At 34.0% G+C, this 16,375-nt stretch overlaps 1 protein-coding gene and 1 pseudogene across 1 annotated transcript; one reads left to right on the top strand and one right to left on the bottom strand.

The window, feature by feature from the left end:
• Window positions 1-5,060: 5,060 nt before the first annotated feature.
• Window positions 5,061-6,542, top strand: LOC127082722 (F-box/kelch-repeat protein At3g06240-like). Its single transcript, XM_051022953.1, has one exon. The coding sequence runs from the start codon at window positions 5,182-5,184 to the stop codon at window positions 6,394-6,396; it is 1,215 nt and encodes a 404-aa protein (XP_050878910.1). The 5' UTR covers window positions 5,061-5,181; the 3' UTR covers window positions 6,397-6,542.
• A 4,589-nt stretch (window positions 6,543-11,131) lies between these two features.
• LOC127089238 (uncharacterized) lies at window positions 11,132-11,231 on the bottom strand (annotated as a pseudogene).
• Window positions 11,232-16,375: the final 5,144 nt, after the last annotated feature.

The raw sequence follows: 16,375 nt of genomic DNA, 5'->3' as shown, positions 1-16,375 counted from the left end.
GATTGCTACCCATTTGGTCAGATCTTTTCAACTTTAAACTTTTAATTTTTGTACATATGATAGTCTCTTCATCTTCTTCCCATTTCTTTAATTTCAAAATCTCTCCCTCCATTTTCAAAACCTTCTTTGTGTGAACTACTTTTGTTCTAAACTTTGACCACCTTCAAAAAGATAGAAACTTTGGCCTTATGCCATTGCATTTTCAAACTTCTTTCCTTAAATCAAACTTGTAAATGAATTTAACTATACTTGACTTAAACTTTCAAAAAACCAAAAAAAGAACTAACCGATTCAAATCATTTTAGGCCTTTGTGCCTTTCAAACTTAAATTTTGTTAAAATTAATGCATTCATTTTGAAATTTATAGGACAAACTACGAGGTTTTGATCCCTCATTTTTATGTTGGTACATAGGCACAAGACCGAAGGTCTTGTCAAACACAAAAATATAATTAATGAATTCTTTTCTCATCCCCCCATTCTATTTGTTTGTAAATATCACTTTGTACAAAATACATATGCACACAAAAAGGGCTCCCTAGGAGTACCTAGGACACTTTGGGTGCTAACACCTTCCCTCTGTGTAACCAACCCCCTTACCTGTGATCTCTGATTTTTATTAGTTTTTATTTGAAAACTTCTTACTTATTGGGTTTTGTTCGTACTTTTTTCCTTTTCCCTTGGAAACAATAAAAGCGCGGTGGCGACTCTTATTAATTGATCTCTAGATTGTCAATAGTTTGATGATCATGAATTTCCCGCTACAGTTATATGTGATTAATGGTTATGAGTGGTTAGCTTGAAAATTCTATTTTGGTTCCATTGGGTTTTTCTGTTAGTGCAAAGCAGGTTATTAGAGTGAAGTGAATGAACGCTTTTTTGTCAGAAAATTCACAGGGTTTGTCATTGGCTTGTGATGCTCTATTAAAATTTGTATGCAATTTGAATGGTTTCTTTGAGTTAGAAAATATGCAGATGAATTAATGTTTAACTCTATTATGCCAATTATGCAGGTCTTTATTTCACTTTGAACTGTTGTGGAATATGCTTGCTTGAGAAATTGGATTTTGGTCACAAAGTAATGAAGTGGGTGGCTTGTTTGGATAATCCTCAGAAAATTGAAGAGTCAACTTAAACGTGCCTCTATCCCATGGAGTATCATCAGGACCAAATATGACAGCATTCCATAGCATGATATTTTTATCCCGAGGAGCACCACTGATTCTTGCATGTGGATCTTGTTGCTCTGCTACCGATGGAGTTGCTGCTAGTTATGCCTTGGTTGGATGCTTGGAATTCATTATTGTAATTATGTAACTTGAAAAATTGAATGTATGGTATTCATGGATGGAAATGCATGGAAATTTTAAATGTTAGAAATTGGCTAAAGAATGATTGATGTTTGGATATTTGTATGAAATGGTTTAAAAATGAAAATATGGCTTAAGAATGGAAATTGGATTAGTGGTTAAATGGTTGAATATATGTAACTAAATGGCTTAATGAACATGGTTTTAAATGGTAATTGAGTATATGAAATTGAATGTTTGAAAATTGGATTACCCATGGTTTACAAATGAAGAAAGGGTTAAAAATGGGAAGTGGTTCATGTGGTCCAAAAGACGGTCCATTTGTTGGTCCGACCTAGAAACAGGCTAAAAATGGACCTAGCCTCTTAGGTATGAAGAAAATAGGGGAACATGCAATTTAATGATTAAACATGATAAAATGGATTGGAAATAGACTCAGGGGGTCACGGGGGTTAGTTGACTTTGGTCAATTGGTTGACCAAAAGTCAACCGTAACAAAAATGGTAAAATAAAATAGAATCTTCACAATGGGCATGATTAGTTGTGAGGAAAAGAATGTACTATGTAGGAAATTAAGTATTTGAATGGGCTTTGAATGACACTGAAATGAACAGATGAATTGGAATGATTATGAACTGATTATCCAATGAACCAAGCACAAACCAAGATCTTGACCAACTATGAACATGAATGGACACTAAGACTGAATGTGGACCTAAATGGATAGCCCGATATTCTTAAACAGATTGAAACATGCCAAGTTCCAAGATTTGAAATCCAATCAAGCAAAACCAACCAAATGATACTTAACCAAGCAACAGATTGTAACACCTTGAATGAATACCCTTTGATCAAAGAATGGAGATCATGAACAAGTAGGCCTCTGATGAATTGTTAAACAAACCAATGAAGCTCCATGGATGACCAGGTGAATCTCAATCTTGAATGCATATCGCCTATTCAATGACATGTGTGATAAAACCCTTGAATCCATGATTTTATGTTTTTCAAATGCAAGTGGAATATACTGTGATATTATGAATATGTAGATGAGATGAATGCTTATCAGGATATGTGAATGCTTAGGGTTAGTGACCCAAATGAACTTGTGAAGGGTAGGGTGAATTTTGGGGTATGACAAAACTAACATGTTTCTTTTATGTCTGAGCCTATAGATCTTGTATCGAATCTTGAATTCCTTTCCTTTCGACAATCCTCATCTCATGTGCCTCCAACGAACTAACCAAATCTTCCAATTTCGATGTTTCAAGATTGTTGGTTCTTGAATAGAAACAATAATGTGATCAAAGTTAAAGGTTAATGTACGCATCACCTTCTCAACTATCATCTTATCAGTTAGGGCTTCACCACAACCTTTCATGAGACGAACAAGCTTTTGCACCTTCGAGACATAGCCTACAGTCTTTTCTTCTTCTCCCATTTGCAGTAATTCATACCGCCTTCACAATGTTTACAATTTAACAACTTTAACCTTATCACCTCCTTAGTAATACTTAACAAGAATATCCCATGCATCCTTCGCCGATTCAGCATGAGAAATCCGATAAAAGTTCGCCACGTCTCCCTCCGATTTAATATAAAATGAAACCTTGCAGTCTTTTTTCTCGGCCTCCTTGTTCGAGATTCTCTGAGTATCAGTTGCGTTCACAACAAGCTCATGGATGCCATCAGTAACCACTTATAGGGTTTCATGAAACCCAAATAGATATTGCATCTGTTTTCTCCATTGGATCCAATTCTTTCCATCAAGAATTGGAAGAGAATTTGGAATGCCATTATTACCATTCATCTTTGCAACAAACACGATTAACAACCCACGATCCCAGAAACATGGTCACCGGCGTGTGATCTTGAAAACACGATCAAGAAACTAATCGGAGATCTAGATACCAATTTGTTAGTGCGTGCGTCACTTTTAGTGAGGAGAGAAAAATGAGAGAATGAAGAATAAGGATTGTTATTATTGAATGTGATGGTTAAACTAAATTATAAAATGTCTATTTATATATAACTAGGTGACTTGACTATTTAGAATAAGTTTTGGTTGCTGATTTCAAATCAAAATATTGATATTTAGAATGAGCTTTGAGGTTGCTAATTTTTTTTTGGTTTATATAAAATTGATTTATGAGGTTGAAAACTTAAGAAATACTTAAATGATGATATAAACATTATAATATAGGTTAATTATGGTTTAAAGGAATAAGTTAAATGAAAAAAATTAGGATAATAGGATTATTATAATTGATTAGGATGATTGATCTACATAGATTATAGAATTAGATATTAGCTAGGTACTTTAATAATGATTCTTGATGATATTGATTAATGTTTGACGATGTTTGTTTGATGATGTTAACAAAGTTATTGATTTTAAATGTATATGTATCCATTATGTTAATGTGACCATGTGTGTTATGTTTTTTAGGATTATGTATATCTTTAATACATACTATGTTTTAGGATGATCTACTATTGATAAGTTGATGTATTTAAATGAACTCAAGTCGGACGAAGAGTTTAAGATTTAAGATTTAAGTGTCATCTGATGGAGAAATTATCGATGAATTTCTTTTGTTCATATAAAGAGAATGTCGGGGATTCAATGTTGTGCTAGAGTAAGAGAAGACAACTAAATTCAGGTCATAGGGGATGTTACTAGGAAGGTATTACAGGAAGGGATTGCATTGTGGTGTTCTAGTTATATAATAATATCTTTTGGTTAGACTCTTTAGTCCAATGGGAAAGAGTTGACTTATCTGCTTGCACTAATTCAGAGTAGTTTGATTCATGTGTCGAGTAGTTTTTGTGTAGGTTGCATAAATCATGGTCTTGCTTAGTACACTCCTTATTTTTATGTGTTGACTTGTATGTGATTATTTGATGACATATGTATAATTGTTTACGTGTATTCAACATGTTATTTCCAACTTGATTATATTCTTGAAAATTACGACTCACATCATATGTTTGTTAGTGGCTAATTGCACAATTTTGTATGAGTAGATGATGGATACAAAACATTTGAAGATGAGATCAAAGATAAATATAAAGAGTGATTGACACACCACTGACAAAGTAGCTAGTAGTTCTTTGTGATGTTAATAAATAAATTATATGAGTTTCAATTAAATTTCGTTTATTAGAGTGAACTATGTACAATATGATTTTTTATTTATAGATTTTACTCTTTAATTTAAATAAATTTGTTCATTAGATGATTATGATATTGTGCAAATTCATAATGTAATATTTCCAATGTTTTTAAGTAATTTAGAATGAGTAAATTTTCAGTAATTTTCTTAATGTTATACTTTTTTATAACTTTATGATACATTTTAGAACTATTGTGATTGATAGACACAATTTGAAGTAGTATTGATTTGTATTTGCTGTATATTATTTTAATTATTTTTACTATTTAATAATTTAAGAATTATAGAAAAAAATAAAAATTATAATATCAACTATATAAATGCCATAATAATCTATAAACACACATGGTCATTCTAGGAATTTTTTTACAAACTAGGATTACTTATCGACTAAGTCAAGGTATGTCATTTTATCAAAAAAAAAAAAGATAACATTTTAAAACTTATAATATTAATTAATTAGTAGTCAAAAGTATTAATAAATAAAAACTTGATTATATATAATTAAAACGTATACGAGAAATCATTTGTCTCAAATAGTTTTTCTTTTCTTTGGTTTTTCTATAAAACCTCTACAAAACCAGTAGGTTAGTTTGCAAGCAAACTCGATAAATTTTCGTATTCAGAGTAGTCACTATTGGTCGCTATTTTGAATTTTGAAGGAAAAATCATATTCAGCGGTTGACATTTAAGAAGATGAAGAGATTGACAGATCATGTTACTATTGAAAAGGTTAGCGATCATATTCCTGACGATCTTGCATTCTCGATTATGTTGAAATTGCCTCTTAAATCTTTGAAACGATTTAGTTGTGTACACAAATCATGGTCCTTCTTATTCGAAAATCCATATTTCATGAACTTATACCTGGACAATTTCATATCTAGTGACCATTCTTCTTATGAAGGGGTTTTATGTCTCCATATACAACATATTATGCCATATTTTCAAAATCGTCCTGTGATATACTTGCTTTCGGGAGAGAGATTTGAGAATAAGGTAAAATTAGATTGGCCACCTCTATTTCAAGAGAATGATCGGGGTGTTTGTGTTTTTGGTTCCGCTATTAACGGAATTGTTTGTCTCTACCAAGGGCTTACACCCACTGTTGTATTATGTAACCCATCAACCATGGAATTTAAGGCCCTTCCTCCTAGCCCTACCGAGATCTTAGCACAAAATGTGATAGGATTCTTTTTTCTTCATGGATTTGGTTATGATCATTTTAGAGATGACTACAAGGTGATTCGACACATATCTTACTCGTTAAATGGATATAATGTTGAAGAAGATATGGATGATACTCCAAACAAGTTATCATATGATGACATGTGGGAGATATACAGTCTAAGAAGTAATTCTTGGAGGAAACTTGATATTAATTTGACTTATGGTTATGGGTCTTATGTGAGTGCTTTTGTGTACGTAAATGGAATGTGTCACTGGTGGAATGATGATGATGATGATCCATTACTGGTGTCATTTGACTTAAGAGATGAGGTATGTTATACAACATCGATTCCCTTGAACATACCCACACCCTTAGATCTGGAAAAAATTGTTGATTTTATATTTGTGAATAGACACTTGGTGGTATTAAATGAGTCTATTGGCTTGATCTCAAATTATGCCAACACGAGTACTACTTTTCACATATCAATTTTGGGTGAACTTGGTGTAAAGGAGTCATGGACTAAACTCTTCATTATTGGACCCTTACCTTGCATTGAGAGTCCTATTGGAGAGGGAAATAATGGTGATTTATTCTTCAAAAGAAAAGATGGGAAAATAGCGAGGTTTAATTTGAAAACCCAAATGGTTGAGGAGCTTGGTATTAAAGGGCAGTTTTGCGATAGCCAAGTAGTCATTTGCAAGAAAAATCTTCTTTGCATTGGAAGAATAAATAATTGATTATTTTCTTAACCATGAAGATTTCACCCAATTGGTTTACGCATGTCGTAATTAGGATTTTACCATGTAAATTGATTGGCTTTTCAATTGCGCATTTCATGATTAAAACAAGTGAAAAATCGATCAATAATAAGAATCTTGTTTTATGAGTTTTTTAATGTTTACTCTCTTTCTATATGTATTTTTTTTCTTTTTATTTTATTAGGAGGAATGATACTTTACTTTACTCAACTACTCATATTTTGTGTAGAAGTGATTTATATTTGGAAACTTGATAAATTAATGAGTAACACTATGGTTTTTAAGACTATTTTCCCTCTTTGATTCAATTAGCTTTTCTAGTTGCTATCATCTTTTTAATTAAATAAAAGATTATTAATTAATTTGTAAATATATTTATTATAGGAATGTAAGATTATATTTTATCAAAATTTCCTTAAGTCTTTGTTTATGTCTTGTTTTCAAAACACAGTCTTGTATTCCATGATGTAGACATGCTCACTCTTAATTTGTATTTTATAAAAGTTGTTAGAATTGAATATGCATTTGTTTGGTTTAACATTTGGACACTCAAACACTTGTCCAATTATGATATTTAGGTGATTTTTTGGAAGCTACTTGAGAGAAGTTGTAATTAGTCTAAAATGATTTACCTGATGCAATGCAATGCATTGATGAAATTAATAAATCCATTAACCTGCTAGGTAAAGCCTAACTATTGTTCCATCATTCTCCAAACTACCCATATCTTGACCTATCTTTCTTAAATAATCACCAACATAAGTTTTACCAAAAACTCTAGCATTTATTTTTTTTTTCAAAATCTTTTGACAAATAGTCACAATGATTAACTTTCTTATTTTTGTGGTTAAATTTCTTAAATCTTTTGACAAATAGTGAGGAGAAGATCTTATGCTTGAGTTGCCATTTTCATTTTTAAACCTTTCTACCGTCATGTAGCCGCTAGAATTATTATTCCTTTCTCATCTCTAAATGTACCTCCTATGTTCCATTTCTCAAATATAGTGAGATTTGCATAAAAAAAACTAGCCTTTTGATAAGAAATTAGAGGTTTAATCCAATTTGTTTTCCTTTTGTTTTGATCACATGTTGTTAAATTATATATTTTTTAATTAGCAGCTTATTTTTAGTTTTTAGTTAATTACCGCCATTTTCTCATTAGTTTGTTACAGCTGTATTTTTATATATATATATATATATATATATTATAAGATATAATATATATATATATAATAATATATATATATATATATATATATATAATATAAAGCTGTACATCAATTAGAGCACATTAATTAGAATATTATTTAATATTATTCTTACACCACAATGTTACACTAATACTTACATCAAATACATTGTACAGGTGAACAGTGTTTTTTAAAATAAAATAAAATTAAAAATTTATTTTAAATAAAAAAATATTTTTTAAAAATTAATTTTGTAATAAAAATAATATTTTTTATAAATCAATTTTACTATTATATTAACCACCAAAATATATGTTATTAATCATTTATTTTTCTGATAGTTTATTGATCAATTTTACAACTTTATTAATTAATAAAATACATAATATTAATCAAATTCTGAAATTAATTTATAATTTAATTAATAAATTTTAAAAACTATAAATAGTAAAATAAAATAGGTCACCATTATAAATTAATGTCAGAACTTGGTTAATATTATATATTTTATTGGTTAGTAAAATAGTGAAATTGATTAATAAACTATAAAAAAAATATGTGGTTAATAATATATATTTTTATGGTTAATACAATAATACAATTGGTTAATAAAAAGTATTATATTTTTGTTATAAAATTAATTTTAAAAAAAATATTTTTTTAAAATATTTTTTTATTTAATAATTTTTTTTAATATTATTTTATTTAAAAAGCATTGTTCACCGTATTTATACAATAAACAGTGTTTGGTGTAAGTATTATGTAAGATGTTGGTGTAAGAATATCATTACTCTACTTTTAATACTAATAGTTCTCTTTGATATCACTCGTCATGATTTGTGATAAAGGCTATCACACTTTAACATGGTATCAATAGCGTCATGTGACATCAATGTTCATATTTTCTTCCTTGTTGTCAATTGTTGCGTTCCCATTGGAAGAAAGGATTTCATCCTTATCATTTTGATATGTGCTGCAACTCACATTATCCGATTTTATTTTAAAACTAACCATCTTTTAAAAAAAAAAATCAAAAATAACCAATAATTCAAAATAAATACCAAAATAACCAGGTTTTGTAGAGGATTGATAACACGAAATTATATCGCTTTTTAAGACTTAATTCAATTAAATTATATTATCATTTACGCTAGTTTATCTCATTTTATCAGATATTATGCAGTATTTCTCTTCTATTTATATCAGGTACCCATTTCGAAGCAAAAGTGAAAAAGGGAAGAAAAGGAGGTGTAAAAAGGAACAAAAAGGAGAGAAAAGGAACCAAATGCCAAAGCCCAGCCCAAAGCGCACAAGTCACCAATGCTGTGCCTGTGACGGACGTCACAGGACGCGTGACGAGCGTCACGCGAAGTAGCCTTGTGACGGACGTCACACATAGCGTGACGAGCGTCACACAACTCCACTACCTTTTTGGCGCAAGTATCGCCCTCAGAAAGACTTGAAGAATAACGTTAAGGAGTTGGTCTCCTATATGCACGCCGTGGATATAGCCACGCTGAAGAATGGGAGAAACGGAATGCAGTTACCAAGGCTATTATAAATAGCCATCTCACAAACCAAAAGAAAAGGAGGTTTTTGCACGCTCAGTTTTGCGAAAGCTCTGCCAAATTTTCCTTTCACGCCTTTGCCTATTTTTCTTCCTTTCCAGCATCGTTCACTTTATTTATTTTATTTTGCAAGCTTTATTTTCTTTTTCCCTTGCAATTTATTTTCCCCCGTTCTTAGCTTTTAGATATTTTTCGCGTAGTAGTTTCTACACCGGAAACTACTGGGCAACTTTATACCGGATTTAACCTTACGTTATATTCGAGTTTTATTTCCTTGATTTATTTTACTGTTTAATTGAAGAATCCAAGAACAAATCCTACCGGCTTGTGGAGGAGTGTTCAAGACCATTGTATTACGCATTCAGGTTCTTTAATCGTTATTTAATTTTTAATGTTTTATTCTATTGTTTATTTACATTGCATGCCTGGAATGAGTCTGTTTATGCATGATATAAATTCTTATTTATTTAGCATGTCTGGCTAATTTGCCTAGGTATCGGTATGTAAAGTAAGCAGAAAAAGGGGTCAAGACTAAGTCGGTCTATTCAAACTTAAAATTAGAATCAATCTTTTTATGGTCTTAACTTACAGGTTTAATAACAAGATTTTTTTACAAAAGTAAAAGACATAAAGAAGTTGAAACCAACAGAGCGAGAGTTTGAGGTTTTAACTGGACAGTGTAAGTTAGTCATTAAGTCTATCTCAGGGCGAGAGCAAGTTTTAGAATTAATTAAATTCTGACTTTTTTCCAAAAAGTATTTTTAAAGATTGAATGTGAGGACGAGAGTTAAGCATTTAGATTTAATTGTATAACCTAAGTCAACAGAGCGAAAGTTTGAGATAAGGGTGTTTAAAACGGTCAGTATTTTCTTAAAAAGAGTTTCTGCAACTTTATTGTTTTCAAAATATGATTTTTGACTTAATTATAAGTGACAGCTACATTAATCTAAGATCATGGTTTCTTCAACAGAGCGAGAGTTTGAGATAAAACCTTTAACCAATAAAGTTAATCGAAACGATTTATTTTAAAACCGAGAGACCGACAAGGAATTGATTCCCTAGTTTTGACGAACTACATACCGATATCCGTTTTATTGATATTCAATCTAGATATTAGTTTAGCTCTTAGTTTTTCCCCAAGCAATCAAACATTTTCACCTTAGATTTACGTAGTAACTTTAGATAACGGTATATCGATTCATAAGTCCCTGTGGGATCGATATCTTTTAAAACTACGCGATAGAACTGTGCACTTGCAGTTTGTATCCCATTCTCGACTCACACAGTCGAGCGATAAAGTTTTTGGCGCCGTTGCCGGGGACTTTTATTCAATCGATATCGTAACTCTTCCGTTACGCTGTAGAGACTAAGGTTTCTTTTTCCTTCTATTCTTTCTTTCGTTGATTTGTATGCCACGCACTCGCTCTCAAGGCGAACCGCTCTATTTACGAATCAACGATATCGAACTATATCTCTGAGTCTTACGACGAATTCGGGAATATCGTGCCGAAAACAATCTCCCTCCTATAAACCTTCCTGATATCAAAAACATTTTTCCTTCTTTAACCGAGATGGCAGAACCAGCTCGTGCTCTTAGAGATTACGCCGCTCCATCGCAAGATGAACCGCATTCAAGTATTGCTCCGCCCGCAATAGAAGCAAACAACTTTGAACTTAAACCTTCACTGTTGCAGGCTGTGCAACAGAACCAATTCTCTGGAAATCTTACCGAAGATCCAAACCTTCATTTATCCGTATTTGTCCAATACGCTGACACTGTTAAAGCTAATGGTGTCACTTCAGAGGCAATTCGACTTCGTCTTTTTCCTTTCTCATTAAGAGATAGCGCTAGAAGATGGCTTCAATCTCTCCCTTCCAACTCAGTCACCACCTGGAACGAGTTGAAGAAAGTTTTTCTTGCCCGATATTTTCCGCCAAGCAAAACAGCTATGTTAAGAGCCCAGATAAACGGATTTAAACAGAAAGACAACGAGTCTCTTTTCGAAGCATGGGAAAGATACAAAGACATGATGAGACTTTGCCCACACCATGGTTTGGAAGACTGGTTAGTAATTCACACATTTTATAATGGTCTCTTATACAATACAAGGTTAACAATAGACGCCGCTGCAGGTGGTGCACTAATGAACAAACCTTATGCTGATGCTTACCAGCTTATCGAGAGCATGGCCCAAAACCACTATCAGTGGGGAACCGAACGAACAACAGTGGAAAAACCTCAACCGAAAACTGGCATGTACGAGATAAGTAACCTTGATCACGTTAATGCAAAAGTGGATGCTTTGGTCCAGAAGATTGAAAGTTTAAACGTATCACCACCAACCGCCGTGGTTGCTATAACTCAGAATTGCGAGGTCTGTGGAATCCAAGGCCACACTCCTGCGGAATGTCAACTCTTGACTGGAATCCAAACAGAGCAAGTAAACTATGCTCAAGGAAGCCCCTATTCGAATACCTATAACCCAAATTGGAAGAACCATCCAAACTTTTCATATAAGAGTAATAATGCTTTATACGCACCTGGACAGTCTCCGAATCAAACCCCATCTGTATCTCCGGGATATCAGAAACCAATCCTAACAATAATACCCCTAGAAAATCCAACTTGGAAATCATGATGGAAAACTTTATAGCTTCCCAACAACAAACCAATAAAGATTTCTTAAACCAGAACATACACACTGGCGAACAACTTAAACAACTCAAGCAAAGTAGATGCCTTGGCTACCCATAACAAAATGCTGGAAACACAAATATCTCAAGTAGCTCACAACAAGCACCTACTGCTGCACCAACTGGTACATTCCCTGGACAGCCCCAACCTAATCCGAGAAGCCAAGCTCATGCAATTATATTAAGAAGTGGAACGGAAGTGGAAGGACCGTCTGATCCAAGGATAGAAAACCAAAACCCTAAGAAATCTACTGAGGAAAGTGAACCTAAGGAAAAGGAAGAGAGTAATAAGGATACCCTAGAAAAGAAGGAACCTTATGTACCTCCACCACCTTACAAACCACCTATACCTTACCCTCAAAGGCTTGTTAAAACCAAAGATGTAGGCCAATTTAGAAAATTTGTCGATCTCCTTAAACAATTAAACGTTACAATTCCATTTACCGAAGCTATTACGCAGATGCCCTCATATGCTAAATTCTTAAAAGAAATTCTTTCTAATAAAAGGAAACTTGAGGATAGTGAAACCGTTACACTCCCTGCCGAATGTAGCGCTATAATCCAAAACATGCCTCCTAAACTCAAGGATCCGGGTAGCTTCTCTATACCCTGTCACATAGGAAAATTTGTCATCGACAAAGCCTTATGCGATTTAGGAGCCGGAATTAGCGTTATGCCTTTATCCATATGTAAGAGACTGGAAATGGGAGAATTAAGACCGACCAAGATGTCTGTACAACTAGCAGATCGTTCCATCAAATATCCTGTAGGAATCCTTGAAAACGTTCCCGTACGCATAGGTCAGTTTTACATTCCCACTGACTTCACAATTATGGACATTAGAGAAGATGATACTACACCTATTATACTAGGAAGACCATTCTTAGCAACTGCCGGTGCAATCATAGACGTAAAACGAGGAAGACTCACTTTCGAAGTAGGTGAAGAGAAAATTGAATTCATTCTTTCCAATTCTTGAAAGCACCTGCAATAGAAGATACATGTTACTTCATGGATATCATCGATGAATGCATAAAAGAAGCAGAGTCAGGAGAAGACAAATCATCAGACTATCTTTTAGAAGACAAATCTAAACAATGCTTAGCAATAACACCAGATCCTACGCAGTGTCTTAACAAACCAACCCCTGATTTGAAAACACTTCCCAAAAATCTGAGATATGAATTCCTAGACTTAGAACTTGAACGACCTGTGATAGTCAATGCAGATCTAGGAAGACTCGAAACAGAAAAACTCCTACATATCTTAAGAAAATATCCAACCGCACTAGGATACCACATAACCGATCTTAAAGGAATAAGCCCTTCTATTTGTATGCACCGCATCATGTTAGAAGAAGACGGTAAAACCTCTAGGGAACACCAGAGAAGACTAAATCCGATCCTAAGTGAGGTAGTAAAGAAAGAAATAACCAAGTTATTGGAAGCAGGTATTATATATCCTATATCTGATAGCAAATGGGTCAGTCCTGTACACGTTGTACCAAAGAAAGGAGGCATAACCGTTATTGAAAACGAAAAAGGAGAAACTATAACTAAACGAATCGAATCGGGATGGAGAATGTGCATTGATTATAGGAAACTAAACAAAGCAACCCGAAAAGATCATTTCCCTTTACCATTCATTGACCAAATGTTAGAACGATTAGCTAAACATTCACATTTCTGTTATTTAGACGGTTATTCAGGCTTCTTTCAAATACCAATTCACCCTGATGACCAAGAAAAGACAACATTCACATGCCCTTTTGGTACCTTCGCTTATAGACGAATGCCGTTTGGTCTGTGTAATGCCCCTGCAACTTTTCAAAGATGCATGATGGCGATTTTCGCCGACTTTCTCGAAAACATCATGGAAGTATTTATGGATGACTTTTCTGTATACGGACAAAGTTTCGAAGAATGCCTTGAAAACCTGGAAAGAGTTCTTGAACGATGTGTAAAAGTAAACTTAGTACTTAATTGGGAAAGTGCCACTTTATGGTACAAGAAGGAATTGTTTTAGGACACATCATCTCGAACAGAGGAATTGAAGTAGACAAAGCCAAAATAGAGGTAATCGAAAATCTTCAACCCCCAAGAACCGTGAGAGAAGTACGAAGCTTTTTAGGACACGCCGGTTTTCTACCGACGATTCATCAAAGACTTCTCTAAGATAACTAAACCCTTAACCGGACTATTAATGAAAGATGCTGAATTCATATTCGACGATAACTGTTTAAAAGCATTTCAAACTCTTAAACAAGCATTGATCTCCGCACCCATTATGCAGACACCAGACTGGAATGAACCATTCGAAATAATGTGCGATGCCAGTGATTATGCTGTAGGTGCTGTTTTAGGACAAAGAAAGGATAAAAAGCTCCATGTTATATATTACGCTAGCAGAACCCTGGATGAAGCACAGATGAATTATGCCACAACCGAGAAAGAACTCCTAGCAGTAGTATTTGCGCTAGATAAATTTCGTTCTTACTTGGTAGGAGCCAAAATAATAGTTTACACTGATCACGCTGCTATCAGGTACCTTCTAACAAAAAAGGATGCTAAACCTAGACTCCTAAGATGGATCTTGTTACTACAAGAATTCGACTTAGAAATCAAGGACAAGAAAGGAACTGAGAACGTAGTAGCAGACCACCTCTCTAGACTTGAGAACCTTGAACCAGAAAGAACATCCATTAATGATGATTTCTCGTATGACAAACTCATAGCTACTTTGGAAGAGAACAACTCCGACATGCAAGTAGAAACCACCTTAGCTATATCTGTCATACCATGGTACGCTGATCTAGTCAATTATTTAGCTGCCGGAATAGTTCCACCTACTTTATCTTACCAGCAGAAGAAACGATTCTTCCACGACATAAAACACTATTACTGGGATGATCCCTTACTTTTCAAAAGAGGCCCCGATGGTATTTTCCGTCGATGTGTACCCGAAGAAGAGGTAGAAAATATAATCCAACACTGTCACTCTGCGCCTTATGGTGGACACACAAGTACATCCAAGACCTGCTCTAAAATCCTACAAGCTGGCTTTATTGGCCAACTATATGGAAGGACGTACATGCGGCTATTAAGGAGTGTGACAGATGTCAACGCACGGGAAACATATCTAGACGTGACGAGATGCCACAAAAAGGTATTTTGGAAGTAGAGATTTTTGACGTGTGGGGAATAGACTTCATGGGACCATTCCATCCTCCTTCGGTAACAAATACATACTCGTGGCGGTTGACTACGTATCAAAATGGATCGAAGCTATAGCTTCTCCAACTAATGACACCCGAGTAGTAACTAGACTCTTTAAAAATATAATATTTCCGAGATTTGGCATCCCAAGGATAGTAGTCAGTGATGGTGGATCGCACTTTATATCCAAGGTACTCGAAAAACTACTACTTAAATATGGAGTGAGACATAGGATAGCAACACCTTACCACCCTCAAACCAGTGGACAAGTGGAAGTATCTAACAGAGAAATCAAGCAAATACTAGAAAAAACGGTCGCCACTTCAAGGAAAGATTGGTCATTGAAATTACCAGAAGCTTTATGGGAATACCGAACTGCTTATAAAACTCCCATAGGGACGACCCCATTTAAGCTCATTTATGGAAAATCCTGTCACCTCCCGGTAGAATTAGAACATAAAGCCTATTGGGCTATTAGAAATTTAAATTTGAATTATAAAGCCGCCGGTGAAAAGAGAATCCTTGACATAAACGAATTAGAGGAACTCAGAAGAGACGCCTATGAAAATGCCAAAATCTATAAAGAAAAACAAAACAATGGCATGATAAGCGTATATCAAGGAAAATCTTCAAGCAAGGCGACGCAGTACTCTTATTTAACTCCAGACTAAAATTATTCCCGGGAAAAACTACGATCCAGATGGTCAGGACCTTTCCATATCACTAAAATCTTTCCCAGTGGAGCGGTAGAAATAAAAGGACAATCTACAGAACCGTTCACCGTAAACGGGCAACGTCTGAAACATTATCACTATGCGGAAACCAACGAGGATTCGCAAATTCTACACTTAGACGAAACGCCCCCAGGACTCATAGACAATATTTAACAATTTCTTTGTCGAGCTTGCGACATTTAAACAAAGCGCTTAGTGGGAGACAACCCACAAATTAATCTGTTATTTTATTATTCTATTATTATCATTTCTCTATTTTTCTCTTAATTATTCTTTTAATTTCTATTTAGTATTCATTATTGATTTATTCAAAAAGAAAAAAATATATCTATATACAATAATAATAATTCTTTTCTTCCTTCGGCATTTGGCCAAATCCTGACTTAAATTCATGTTTTCTTTTCTCTAGTTAACACTAACCAGATGGGACATTTTGACCGTATGGGTATCAAGTTCAGAGGAATGGCTCAGAAACGAAGGTTTGAAGAACTAGCCACTAGAAAGATGCTACCTAGTTTATATGCTGATGATTGGGCTATGACTGCCCTTGGACTGAG

This window comes from Lathyrus oleraceus, chromosome 5, assembly GCF_024323335.1.
Source record: "Lathyrus oleraceus cultivar Zhongwan6 chromosome 5, CAAS_Psat_ZW6_1.0, whole genome shotgun sequence".
In the NCBI taxonomy this organism is placed as follows: Eukaryota; Viridiplantae; Streptophyta; class Magnoliopsida; order Fabales; family Fabaceae; genus Lathyrus; species Lathyrus oleraceus.
The sequence above is the reverse complement of the archived record's forward strand: the minus strand, read 5'-3'. Positions and strand labels throughout refer to the sequence as shown.

What these genes read in the sequence shown, in the direction of transcription:
- LOC127082722 (XM_051022953.1), top strand. Translation starts at nt 5,182, where the DNA reads ATGAAGAGATTGACAGATCATGTTACTATTGAAAAGGTTAGCGATCAT.